Genomic DNA, 13,760 nt, shown 5'->3' with positions numbered 1-13,760 from the left:
GAAAGGCAATCTCCACACCAATCCTCTCCTTTCTCCTGTTTGTATTTACAAGTACACGTATGAAGAGCCCTGAGGTTGTTGTCCGTGGCCGCAAGGCAGTGATGGAACCGAACGTTATTTCACGAGACAAAATCAGATGGGGGAAAATCGAAATTTCTCTGTACCTTTTCTTGGTTGGCAGGTTGTCCGAAATTCGACCGACCCCTTTTTACCATTTTCCTTTCTTTTCCGTAGAAACTTTTTCGTGTCCTCGTTGTTGATTTTTTCTCTCAGACCCATTTTGGTCGATTTGCTTTTGGCCAAAAGTTGATGGGGAGGTTATTGTTCAAGGAACCCTTTCTCTGGCAGTGTTCGATGAATCGAATCTCCACCCACTTCCCCTAAATCCTATCCAACTTCGGACTTTAGAAATCAACTCGGACAAGTAAGTAATAAAATATATGTGAATTTATGTGACGATGCTAGTATGCGCGTGATATTTCAGCTATTCCAAGTTTGCTAAACGAAAATTATTTGACCCAAGCAATTGGAAGAAAAAACAAGATAAATTAGAGTCGAACTTCACCATTAGAAATAAATTGTGCACTCACTACCACGACAACAATAAAAATAAATTTTAAAAAAATTGAGTAGGGATCTCACTCATTCAATGAATACTTTCGGCAGACTCGTAAATCGTACCTAAAAAAAATATTTTTAGTGTACTGATGATGGATGATATAAGAAAAATAGTGTTTCGAAATGAGGAAAAAAATTAATTTCTCTCGTATCTTATAGCATCAAGCACGGTGATATATGCACGTTGACCGTCCTGTGTTTATGCGTCACTTGGCAATCGTCATCACCTCTCCCGCTTTATCGTTTCGTATCGGGCAACGCAAAAGGAAGCGCCACGCGGCGAGGAGACGTGTCGCGCTTCTATTGGTCGGAGGGCAAGTCAGGGAGATGCCGCAATCTCCACGGTGTCTCCCCTAGAATATTACGTGAAAACGAAACGTCGTGGGCCCCCCCTTTGCTTTCAAATGGCTAGTGATTAACATCTGCACACCTCCCGCGCCGTTATTGGATCGTGACTCGTGACTAACGGCGCCGTTCGAATCCGCCGTGAGCAGCCGATGCTTTATGAGGTCAGAGCGTTTTCCATCTTTGGCCACGCTTGCTTTAGGTCAGATGGGGTCGAATACGAATACTTTGAAAATCAACCGAAATGTGCTTATTTCTGGAATCACGCTTTATATCGATTGCCATTGTAAATTTATCATATCTTTTATTTTCTCCACACGTTTCCTTTCTCTCTTTTCCTATTTTTCTGCATTGCTAGTATCGCTCACGAATCTCTCTCTCAAAGCATGAGAGCGACACTAGTGATGGTGCCACAAATCACAATTGAAATTATGAGGATGGTAGCTGAACAACCACTATCAAGGTTCAAAAACATCCTGGCTTTGGATGATTTGGCAATTAAGGGTTCTCCTCGTATCTTTCTGTGACTATGATAATTGGTCTTTGGGAAAAAAAAGGAAAAGATAAATGATGTAAATTGATATGTTGATATACGGCGTTTTACTTAGAATTGAAACTTATTCGTCAAAATAGTTTCTTTAAATTTTTTAATGTAAAACCTACTTTCATGACCAGGGATTTAAAATCTATTTTATCGCGAGTTCTAAGACCTACTGGGTTCCATTCATACTATTGATTGAAGGATTGTAATAAATAATTACCTCAAATGATTACAATTTGCTATTGAACACAGTTCATATTTAGATGCATGTAAATTACGAAATATTAAATAAGTAAAGTCTCGATCATAAATTTAAAGTTTTGACTCATGGTTTCATAATGTCGTAAGTTCCCAATTTTAGCCAAATAGGGGAATTGGTCCAATTCTCAAATTATCAATTTTACCCTGAAATCATGCTCATTCCTATTATTAACCGATGGTTATATTACAGCGGCCTATAGGAAGATCAGCATCAATCAAGCTCATCATTCCGTCCCTTAGCACATGGTAGTAAAATACATATTTTAATAAAAGTTCGGCCTAAATACGTTATCTATCATAACGGCAGAAAAATAAATGCTATCCGTAACGTCAATTATGTATGAAATCAGCCTTTTTCTTCTATCGCAGCAGCTAGCTATGGTGGGCTATGGCCTATAGTTGCGTAATCCAAAATTTGAAATTGCATTAAAGCGGCGTGCTGCCACGTGGAATCCTTATCGGTAAACACCCAGGTCAAACAATGACAAAATGATGGGCCCTCCCGAATCACCGGAGAGATCGACACTCCACACGTCTCATTGGGTGTCGAAATCCAAGAGATAAAAAGTCGGAGAATATTCTTGCTTGCCTCTCCTAATTCCACTCTGTTTTGTTTTCTTTATAATTTTTTGGTTTTTAACAAAAGTGAAAAATAATATTTTAAATTTTCTCCCTTGAAATTTGAAACATTTTACAGATTTTAATAAGGTGATCGAAATATTATCATAGGGTAATTTTACCCTTCAACAAGTTAAAGCACATATATCGTGAGACTTGAAAAAAGATTAAGAGTTAGAAGAAAAGTTACTCTTAACAAATTAATTTTTGGAGAAATTGTCGCATTGTCTATAAACCACGTATGCGCACACCATTTCAACCACGAATTATTGGGGGACCACCATGACGGCTGCGCCATTGACGGGCACATATGGGCTTTGATTTGCATGATCTATAAACCTAACGGTGTTCGACCCTATTTTGGCGACTTCCAGCTTTTCGATGGCTCTTTGAACGACCGGTTATTTCGAGCTCTCAAGTCTCAATCACGTCAGCAAAAGCACATCCCATCGTCAACTAACTTTGAAGAGATAAAGGTTGCTTGCGAGCTTGCCATTCGCATTTGCAGTCAAAGAGGCACGGAAATTGGAGTAAGAGGCCAGAGTCTCAGATGTTGGAATCCTATGAGTGGGGTCGAAAGGCAAAGTAAAGAGAGATGGGACGTGGGTAATAATTGCCTTCCCGATAACTTCTTCCTTTTTACCAAGCTTTAAGTTATAATATTTATAACAAATTTACTTTAAATCAAACTTTTTATTACAAAAAACTCTAAATCAGTACATGTGATATTAACTGGTATATTAAATCAAATTAATATAACAAAGCATTGCAAATTGATGCACCCGTAACTAACGGAAGATAGAACTCCAAATGGTACACTCACATGTGATAAATATATTATACCAAAATTCATAAACTGGTATACTTCGTTAATTCCTGTTAAATTAGTTTAATATCACAAAACACCACAGATTGATTCACCCATGACAAACGGAATATAGAATTTCAAATTGGTACATTCATCAACTGTCATGTATTATTCAACTAATTAATTTGATAGCAAATTTTAACAAAAACTTACATAAAATAAATTTATCATGAATATACCAATTTAGAGTTTTAGCTCGTGGTAAATTTATCATGAATATATTAATTTGAGATTTTTCGTAATAATAATCCAAATTAAGCAGCATAATTGACCTAAAGAGGGCAGACTCATATTTTTAAAAGAGCAATAATTTCAAGTCGACTCGACAACGACGAACTCGGATTGCTCGCAGTCGGTGGCATCCACAGAGGCATCAAGCTGGAAATCCGTATCCCAGAGAGTCAAACGCGAGATACGTACAAAGCCCAACTGCCCTCGAACCTGGAACAAAGATTTTAAAAATCGAAGGACGCAAAAAGGCGACAATCGAATCCAGTGCGAATCCAGTGCAAATCGAACTGCCGAACTCTACAGTGGGCTACCGACCAAAAAAAAAAAAGAAAGCCCTAGGGTGGGCCCCCAGCAGGGCGGGCCCCCCAACTGGGTGGGCCCCGGGGATCCCTAATAGGCACGTGTCATTTTCTTTTCTTCTTTATTTCTGTGGGGTTTGGTCTTGTGGGCAGGAAGGAATCTTTGCGGCCGCTCACGCGGGGTTAATGTAGAGGAGGGGGGGGAGCGGCGATGGTGAGAAGTAAGAAGTGGACAAGACAGCAGATCAGACGGTGTTGCGCAGCTGAGGGGAAGGCGAGGTCGCTGTCGATCATTCAATTTGCATAAAAAAAATCACGTTTGACCGGGGCCATAAGGAAGACCAGATAGACAGAGAGAGAGAGAGAAAGAGAGAGTACGTGCTTGCAGCTGGGATTTTCACCATTTCCTCCTATTGCGGCGCCGTTTGGGTATTATTGGCGCTTGCCTTTTTAGCTTTCCATCGGACCACCATCCCTCTAGCCCAAAATTATTGCCTCGTTTCTGTGGGCTTAGAGAAATTCGAAGAAGAAGAAGAAGAAGAAAGAAGAGAGAAAGAACGAACTTTAAAATTGTTATTTTTTCCATTAAAAACCCAATTACTGGTTTTACATAATTTTTAAACAAATTCACGAACGAAGAAAACAAAAACCCGAAAAAAAATATAAAATTGAAGGTTACTAAATTAAATAGGGTTAATACCATAAAAAATCTCAAATTTGTATACTCGATCATAAATTACTCTTCATTATTTTTCGTTAAATTTTACTATTAAAGTCCCGAATTTGATGACTTGTGGCATTTGTTCATCATTTGTTTGTTACAATTGTATCGGTGTGTGATTTTTTTCTGTATTGGTCTAATTTAACGAAAATTAACGAAAGATAAGTTTATCGCAAATGTACCCATTTAGGGTTTTTTTGTGATAAAAAAATAACTTTAGATAAAATTTTCATAAATTTATCAATTTATGATTTTCATGATGTTAGCTCAATTGAATATAATGGGCACTCGTTGTTCTTACAAATGGCATCCGATGTTCCCTTAGGTAAAAGCATTCTACTACCGTTGCCAAAGGGAGGCTGACAATGTTCGTGTTTTTTTGACCCCTTGACTCTTTACTTTAGATTTTTCAAGGGAAGACTTTTGGTTACCTTAAAGCCAAACCAAACTCAGTTTCTTTTTAACTTCAAATGTCATGTGACGACCGAACTAAAAGATGAGAAACACGCATTGTTCCCCTTTCGTCCATCTTCATTCATAGTAGAATTAGGCATTGTCATTGGTAGATGCAAATAGACAACCTGATCACATCTCGTATGTAAAGTTTAAATGACTGGTTTCGAAAATTAGGATGCACGTGGAAAGCAAGTCCCATACACGAGCGCCTCGTGGGGATCAATGATTGGTTTCCAGAATTAATTTGAGGAAAGAAGACAAATCGGAATGATTGCAAAATGGAAAATATTTTTACATCCGGCGTCGGAAAAGCATTGTATTTGTGAAATCGATTTACATTCATCTAAAAGGTTTCATCCATTTCGCCTCGCCCTGCCGTTTTCCTTGTTCATTAGCACCAATCATCCAATCTTCATTGCTAATCTGTATAGTTAATGTATGGAAAATTAGATTTTTTTTTTTTTTGTTTCAGAAAGTCCTAGAAAGTAGTAAAGATATTTACAAAAAGGAAAAAGAAGAGAAAGAGAAATGGAAGCATAATTGGGGGGAAGAAGATGAATGGTGGGGAATGGTGAGAAGGGTACAATCTCTCTCTGTCTTTCTCTCTCTTGAATTGGTGGTGACTGGTGAGCACAGCTGGAATTTAGCGGATTCCAACTGGCACTGTACGGAACTCCCCTGCTACGCAGCTCCCGTCGCCGATCCTCTCCTCTTCCCCAATCAGATTCTTCCCCCCTTTTCTGTTTCACCTTTCCATTTCTTCCTATTATTATTATTTTTCTTCTTTACATTCTCGTTTAAGTAATATTTAATCAACACATCATATGAATTTTATTAATGAGTATCTCAAAAACATCAATCGGATTATTAATTTGAGAAAAACCAACACTTTTCAATGTATATCGACTGTCTTGTGTTGAGTATGAGTATGTCATATTTAATTAAGCATTTTCGTTATTCAAATTACATGAAGTATAGAATGAAAGAGTGTGCATGGAAAAATAGGGATGTAGGACTTATTAGGATCAACATAAAAAATCGGTTTGCTTACTAATATGACCCTTGAAGAAGTAACAATAACCCGGTACATCACATAATAAATCAATTTTCTATACTAATCTGAATTGAACTTGCATTTTTCGTTGAGAAATTAGTTATCTGATAAATACTTGGAGGACACCTCTTGACAAAATCCCATTTTTAATAGAAGCTCTTAAATTAACGAGCGAAAAGAGGTATGGTGAACATTTTTTTTTTCTCTTTAATCTAGTCTCGACTCATTGAACATTCCGAAACTTGATTAATTTTGTTCTTCGGAATCTTGCAGCTGGTCGCGTCTTTCGATACGCATAGAGTAATTACTACAACGCGAGCGTTCGTTTTCATAAAAGATTCCCAGAGACATTACAAGTTGATAAATACGCCTAACATGTAATTTTTATAATAAATAAAAATATTCTGAAAAGGAGAATGTAATAAGCGTGCTTGAATTGACCGTTATGCCCTTCTAAGCTTTCCCGGAATTTAGCCACATTGTAAATTGGGGCGTCCCCGTGCTTTTACCATACTGCCCTCGTCGCGTGGCGCAACGGAGAGGCCATCATCGATTTTAACCTTTCAATTAAAGAAGCATTGTATGGAAAAAGGGTGCCTCGGTATCATTCGCGGTTGACCCGTTTTCCTCGTTAAACTCATTTTCCACGACCTTAATCGCGACCGAATTACAAGAGCTATTCAACGAGTCACATCCGAAAACCGTTCGTTTAATTATAACGCCGCTAAATCAAGGACTACAGAAATCAATTAAATAATAGTAATAGTTAATTAGAATGATGGTCGAAAGGCCACGAGTATGCCCCCAGGCTCTGCCGATTGGGCAACCGTCTCCATTAATTTAAAGTCAAACGCAATCGATATCAACACCGCCTTTTAACCCAAGTGAGCGCCGACCCACTTTTTGCCGTGGTAAGGTGCCTGAGTGAGGGGCAACTCCATAATTTCACGCCAGCATCGGCCTTTTTACCATGATACATGGACTTTGTTTGTTTCGTAGAAAATTGATAATTTGAAAATTATTTTTTAAAAATAATCAATTGTATCGCTTAAGATAATTAGTTAATGAAAAATTTTATATTATAAATAATAATTTCTGTATACATTTTTTTATTGATGAATTTCTTTTTTTTATTCGTTCATTTTTTTTATAAGTCATACAAGTTATCATTTTCAAAAAAGATTTTTCAAATAATTTTTCTTTTACAAAATAAACACAACACATGCTTATGGTTTGGCTTGGAGGAAAAAATGGGGGACTTCAATTTTCGTTTCTATATTTAATGGCAAAAATAATATGAGGGAAAATGAGCCTATCATGAATTTTCCATTTAAAAAAAATCACGAAATTCGATATTTGAATGATTAGCCATCCACTGAAAATGGGTTAATTCATTTTCATCTGCCCCTCCAATCCTTCTGACATCGTGGTATAGGAGACTTCCGGCTAAAATTAAGGGCGAACATACATTTTTGTGAATTCATCGTACGATAGGACAACCTTGTATTATATTATTAGAATACCACGAAAAATACATATAGAGGACGATATTTTTAGGCCGCCAAAACAAGGAGCTGTCTTGTTCGATAGTCGACTCTTTTCTTGTGAATGTAATGTGTCCTCAATTTTCGTTTTTTTTTTTTTTTTGTTTGACTTGATAAAGGGATCGAGGGTGTACTAATGAAAAAGGGAAATTTCACATAGTATATCCTTGTGCAACGCAATAGATATTAATTAAAAGAGAATAGAAGATTGCAACTGTCTATTATAATTTACTTTAGAACTCTATTCCTTTACTCTTAAATAATGCAATGATGTTTTAAAGAGCATCCACGTTTAATTTATATATGCTTAAAAGAGGGAATTCATTTACGTTTGGTGAAGGTGTCTTGAAAAATAAGAAATTGTTTTATCTGCCTCAAACATAACTTGTACATTTAATTGTATTCTTTGTATTATTCTACTTACACGGACAACATCTGAAACTCCCTAGGAAAAAAAAGTACGAATTACTGGCATATTATTTCTACAATTTCTCAGAAAACTCGAACAAATGAGTAACAGGAGGGCACGAATCCGACACACAAAAGACAACCCGAGGGCAAAACAGTATTTGCGGGTGAATATAAATATCACCTTAGTTTCGCTTTCCCATGCTTCGCTTAGTGCAAGGAAAGAAAGAAAGAAATAATAATAAATATAAAAAAATAAAAAAAAATAACACGCGCACACACCCCCTACACCACCACCATCTTGGCCCTTGTCCGGGCCTCTCTCTTTCTTCCCTCGCAGAGAACTACCGCGACCATCGCCGCCGCCGCCGCCGTCTCGCCGGAAAACTGTTCCGGAGGACCTCCGGCGACTCGCCGATTACGAAGCGGTCCCCCCCGCCGAGGGCCAGGTGAAGCGCGCCCCTCCCTCGCTGGCCGGCGTTCCGGTATCCGGTTCGGGGGGTCCGTCAGATTCGGCGGGAGCGACGACGAGAGGCGGAGCCCTGCATGGTCCGGAGGCAGGGTCTCGTTCCAGTGAACGATCGGAGGTACATCAAAATGGCGGATTTCGATGGCTAGGAGCTGAAAAGCACGCGCTTTTTTCCACTGTCCCGTGCGCTCAATTCGTTTTCCCGTCTTTCCTCTCCCGAGCTTTTCCTAAGACGGCGTCGCTCCGGGGGGAGGGTGAGTACGGAGGAGCTGGAGGAGTGGGGTGATGGGGAAGGTGGGGGTGGTGGTGGCGGCCGCCGGGGCGGCGGCGGCGTGCGTGGTGGCGGCGGCGCTGGTGGGGCGGAGGATGAGGAGGAGGAGGAAGTGGGGGAGGGTTCTGGGGTGCTGAGGGAGGTCGAGGAAGGGTGCGAGACTAGCGTCGGGAGGCTGAAGCAGGTGGTGGACGCCATGGCGGTCGAGATGCACGCGGGGTTGGCGTCCGAGGGTGGCTCCAAGCTCAGAATGTTGCTCACTTTCGTCGACAATCTCCCTTCTGGGTAAATTCTTTTTTTCCATTTTTAGCTCGTGTTGTTCGATTCTTGATTTCTCGCTCCGCCGGCTTGGAATGTTTACTTGTTCTTGACGAGGAAATTGTTGTACCCCTTTGATTTTGCCTGTTTTTTCTTGCGAGTTGGTTGGCGATTTTCGTGCTTTGCATTGACTGACTGTTCGCACGTTGAAGGGATGGGACTCCTGATGCCGGTTGCGTGTCATTGCTGGGCTTCTTGTTTATTCGTCCCTGAGCAGTTTATTTTCAATGTCTGATGTTTATTCTTGATGTTCTTATTCAACCGCTAGACACTCCAGCTCATTGATGCTTAGAGCAGTCTTTTTCGGGGAATAGGAAATGTCTAGCTTTAGCGGATGTCCCACGATTTAGAAAATTGGGATTTCATTTGTTCAGTATGATGTTTTGTTGGCATTGTGAATCCTGTTCTCTGTCTAGGGCTGTGCTGCGTTTAGGACTGATATTTATGTGCCCTGTGTCACCTTAGCTTAGTTGACTTATGCAAGGAGCAATGCAGATGATTCAAAAGGGAATGCTGGCGATTTGGTGACTCTGTTCTCTCTTGTAATTCTGTTTCTTTTTCGTTGCTATCTAGGAGTGAGAAAGGGACATATTATGCGCTGCATGTCGGTGGTACATATTTTCGAATGTTGAGGGTAAAGCTAGGAGGACAAAGGTCCTCGATCCTTGCACATGACGTGGAACGACAACTCATTCCTCAACATCTGATGACCAGCACAACTGAGGTGCGTTGATTAACGCATTGCGGAAGATTTATATATCTTTATTTTGTAATCCTGAGCCCTATATCTTTTACAGTGTGCTTATCATAACATGGTTACTCCTTGCAGGCTCTTTTTGATTTTGTTGCTTCATCATTGAAGGAATTCGTCGAAAGAGAAGAAAGCAGTTCTTCATTTCCATTGGACAGAAGAAGAGAACTTGGTTTCACATTCTCATATCCCGTTAAGCAAACCTCTGTTTCATCTGGCATTCTGATCAAATGGACAAAAGGATTTGCTATCAAGGACATGGTTGGTTTCTTCCAGCTTTCCTTGTTAGATTGCTAGTAATTTTCCAATGCGAAAACTTTATTTCCACTTATCTAAGTTCGTGACGGGAGTTCTAATGAAGGTAATAATGTTACCCTTCTGAATTTTGGGTCCAAGTGACAATGGTTCTCTTTTAAGGAGGTAGTAGTTCTTTTCTTTAATCCTGTTTCAAGATTGTTTATCTTGTTCTCTCAAACAATCGTCCTAACTCAGACGAGATCCTTCTCTTTATGTGGATATTTTTTTCCTATGATGACGACAATTTAGCTATCATCTATTCACGGTCATCAGTGCAAAGGGTGACAACTGAACCACTTAAGTTGGATGATTTAATTGGTTGTCAGGTTGGGAAAGAGGTGGTTGAATGTTTACAACAAGCATTGACAAGAAAAGGCCTGTCTATGCGCGTTTCTGCTCTGGTAGACTTTCCATCTTTAGTATTATGTGTGTATTTTGTTGACCATGCCAAGAGTTTTTAAGCATATCGGAAGCGTGTCACTATGTAGATGTATACATAGATAATGTAATATAAAAATAAAGATTTTTCTGTAATTTGCTGAATTTTAGCATGGTTTTTCCCCTTCTTCGTTTCTTTTTTCTTCTATTTGATGTAATTAATTTCTTTGACTGATAGATGCACTTTTCTCAGACTGTTAAATGAATAATTATTGTTGAGATCGACTTTGTTCATCTGGATTAGGTCTGATGATCTTGTAGTGAGGTGATAATTCATCTAAAAGGAAAATCTAGATGGGGGTTTTCCATTGAAAATGGAGATGCCAAGGAAGGACTCGTGTGCATGGAACCTTGGCTGAGTTGGCTAATCCCAGAGGCAAGCTTTTAGATGATCGAGTTAGATCAAGTTCAGCTTGCCTTAGCAAACTCCTGCTTATGAAAGATTTTCACCTTCACATGACTTGTATACTCACACATGGCATGCATTGATGCTCTGTTTTGTGATAAATTATGGAATGGTCAACTACTATGCTTTTTATGACTTAAAATTTTGGTGGATTTGATGAGATTCTCATTGTTGATGAGCAGGTAAATGACACGGTGGGAACTTTAGCTCTGGGGCATTATCATGATGAAGACACTGTTGCTGCAGTGATAATTGGAACTGGTACAAATGCTTGCTATGTGGAGAGAATGGATGCAATAATCAAATGCCAAGGAATTCTTACTTCCTCTGGAGTTATGGTATCTTTTCTTTCCTCTCTTACTGAAATTATCTTGCATGACATAGATTTCACGTGCTTGTTTTCTTTTTAGGTTGTAAACATGGAGTGGGGAAATTTCTGGTCGTCTCATTTGCCAAGAACTTCGTATGATATTGATTTAGATGCCGAGAGCCCCAACCCAAATGAACAGGTGTTGTTTTGTGCTCTCTTTCTATTTCTTTGTTTTGGCATCAATAAGTTCGAATTAACATAACCGTGTGGAGCTTTTGCTGTAGGGTTTTGAGAAAATGATATCGGGAATGTACCTGGGTGATATCGTTAGGAGAGTACTACTCAGGATGTCCCAAGAATCTGATATTTTGGGGCCTATTTCTCCCACGTTGTTGAAACCCTTCATATTGAGGTAAAATTTTGAATGCTTTTCTCTCTCCCTCTCTCTCTGAGCATTTGTGACTGTGCTTAGATGGAGAGAGTTAAGTGTAAATTTTAGTTCTTATAAATACTAGTGAGTGCTGTTGGATACCAAATGTGGGAAATCTTAGCAATGCGGTGGTCTGAATATCAGTTAAATGACTGCTTGACATACCTGATATCAGCAGTTTTTCCTACTCTTATTTCTGGACTGGAAATGGTAAGTGGTATTCTGACATTCAAGTATTTACTCGTATCTATCATTTCAGCACACGTTTGGTAGCAAATATGCATGAAGATGACTCCCTGGATTTGGCAGAAGTTGCAGAAATCTTGAGAGACAATCTCGAGGTAAGCATGCTTATTTGATATACTCTCCTCTTTTTCCCGTTGACTAGGTTTTCATGAGTAACATTAGTTAGTTTGCACTTTCTAATTCTTTCATTTGGTTGCCTGTGTCTTCGGTTCTTCCTCTAGATCCCGGATGTCCCCTTGAAAGTACGTAAATTGGTCGTAAACGTGTGTGACGTGGTTACTCGAAGAGCTGCTCGACTGGCAGCTGCTGCTATTGTGGGAATTCTAAAGAAGATCGGTAGGGATGGTAGCGGTGGAATCACTAGTGGGAGAAGCAGAAGTGACATCAAAATGAGGAGAACCGCAGTGGCCATTGAAGGCAGTTTATACACCAACTACTCAATGTTCAGAGAGTATCTGAACGAAGCCATGGTTGAGATATTAGGAGAAGACGTGGCGGAACACGTGATTCTCAATGTGATGGAAGATGGATCAGGAATTGGTGCTTCCCTCCTCGCCGCTTCACACGCATCCATCGATCGGGATGCCGTACAGATGCTATAAGTATATATATTGTTTGATATTTATACGAATAGCCCCTGTAAATGTAGCATTTGTTTTTCTTCTGGCATGTCCATATCTTCTTTATAAATGGAAAGAGGTGAGGCTTGTTCATAGTATGCCATTGGATTCATATCTTTATTGTACATTCGACGAAGCAAATTTAATGAAGGTTCTTTCTATTTTGTCCTTTTGTATTCGCCAGGAAAGGCAAGAGCAAATGTATGCCCACTTGCAAATTACAGGTTAAGAAGAGGGCACCACCAATTGCATTATTGATAATCCCCCTCGCAAGTTGCGAATTGCAATATGTAGACTTGCTAGTTGGGATGGTAGGTACTTGAAAGAATTGTTTTCCTTTTGTCCAAGTTATTTTCTTTCATTATTAAAAAAAAAAAAGAAGGAAAATCTCAAATAAGGACCCAAAGCGAGCTTACTTTCTCAAATAAGAACTCGGAGTGATTGTTGTTCCAAATAAGGACTCGAAATAGTTAACAAGTCTCAAATAAAGACCTGAACTCGTATTTGACCTGAACTCGTTGGGTGGCCAAAATAAAATGTTCACTGGCCGTCGAGTGTGTGACATTTCCGATGGGCAATTTTGTTAAAAAAATATATATATAGATAGAAATTAACAAACCCTAAAAACAAAACCCCAAACTTTTCATATTTTTCTTCTTCTGCTCTTCATCTTTTACGTTCTTTGTGCCCTCTCGTTTCGAGAACCCAAATTCTTTGTTAATGGAGCAAGATCCGTGGCTCTCTAAGTTCCGAAGGTACATGCCCTCCCTCCCTCTCTCTCAGTTGGGTCCGTGGAGGTAGATTCGAATTGTGCCCGACATGTGGGTACTCGAGATGGAGATATTCTTTGTCTCATGCTTGGGTCCATGGAATTTGGATTCGAATTGTGCCCAAGATGTGAGTACTCGAGATGGAGATGTTCTTTGTCTCTTGGTTGGGTCTATGGAAGTGGATTTGAATTGTGCTCAAGATTGAGATGTTTGTGGAATACTCTGTATTACTTTCTTACCTTTGTTTCCTTTTTTATTGAACTTGTTTTGGGGGACCGAAAATCATTCGGTTTTAGTGAACTTGAAGAATAAGGTAATGCAAAAACTTCACATTCTTGCTTTCTATGAGTCTGCTAGATATACCTTGAAGAACTTACACAAATCTTATAGTTCATCTACCCTTTACTTGTAGGTTATGCAGGCACTTTCCTTGTACTACCGTTTACCCATAAAAAAGAACACCATGAAAC

At 39.3% G+C, this 13,760-nt stretch overlaps 1 protein-coding gene across 1 annotated transcript; it reads left to right on the top strand.

Annotated features, from left to right (window-relative positions):
* Positions 1–8,254: 8,254 nt before the first annotated feature.
* Positions 8,255–12,689, top strand: LOC104421490 (hexokinase-3). Its single transcript, XM_010033453.3, is given in 10 exon segments — positions 8,255–8,827; positions 8,830–8,989; positions 9,596–9,746; positions 9,852–10,034; positions 10,397–10,471; positions 11,097–11,252; positions 11,325–11,423; positions 11,509–11,636; positions 11,914–11,995; positions 12,122–12,689. Coding segments are annotated over 10 exon segments (1,524 nt in total). The 5' UTR covers positions 8,255–8,718; the 3' UTR covers positions 12,503–12,689.
* The last annotated feature ends 1,071 nt before the right edge of the window (positions 12,690–13,760 follow it).

This window comes from Eucalyptus grandis, chromosome 10 (assembly GCF_016545825.1).
Source record: "Eucalyptus grandis isolate ANBG69807.140 chromosome 10, ASM1654582v1, whole genome shotgun sequence".
Lineage (NCBI taxonomy): Eukaryota > Viridiplantae > Streptophyta > Magnoliopsida > Myrtales > Myrtaceae > Eucalyptus > Eucalyptus grandis.
The sequence above is the reverse complement of the archived record's forward strand: the minus strand, read 5'-3'. Positions and strand labels throughout refer to the sequence as shown.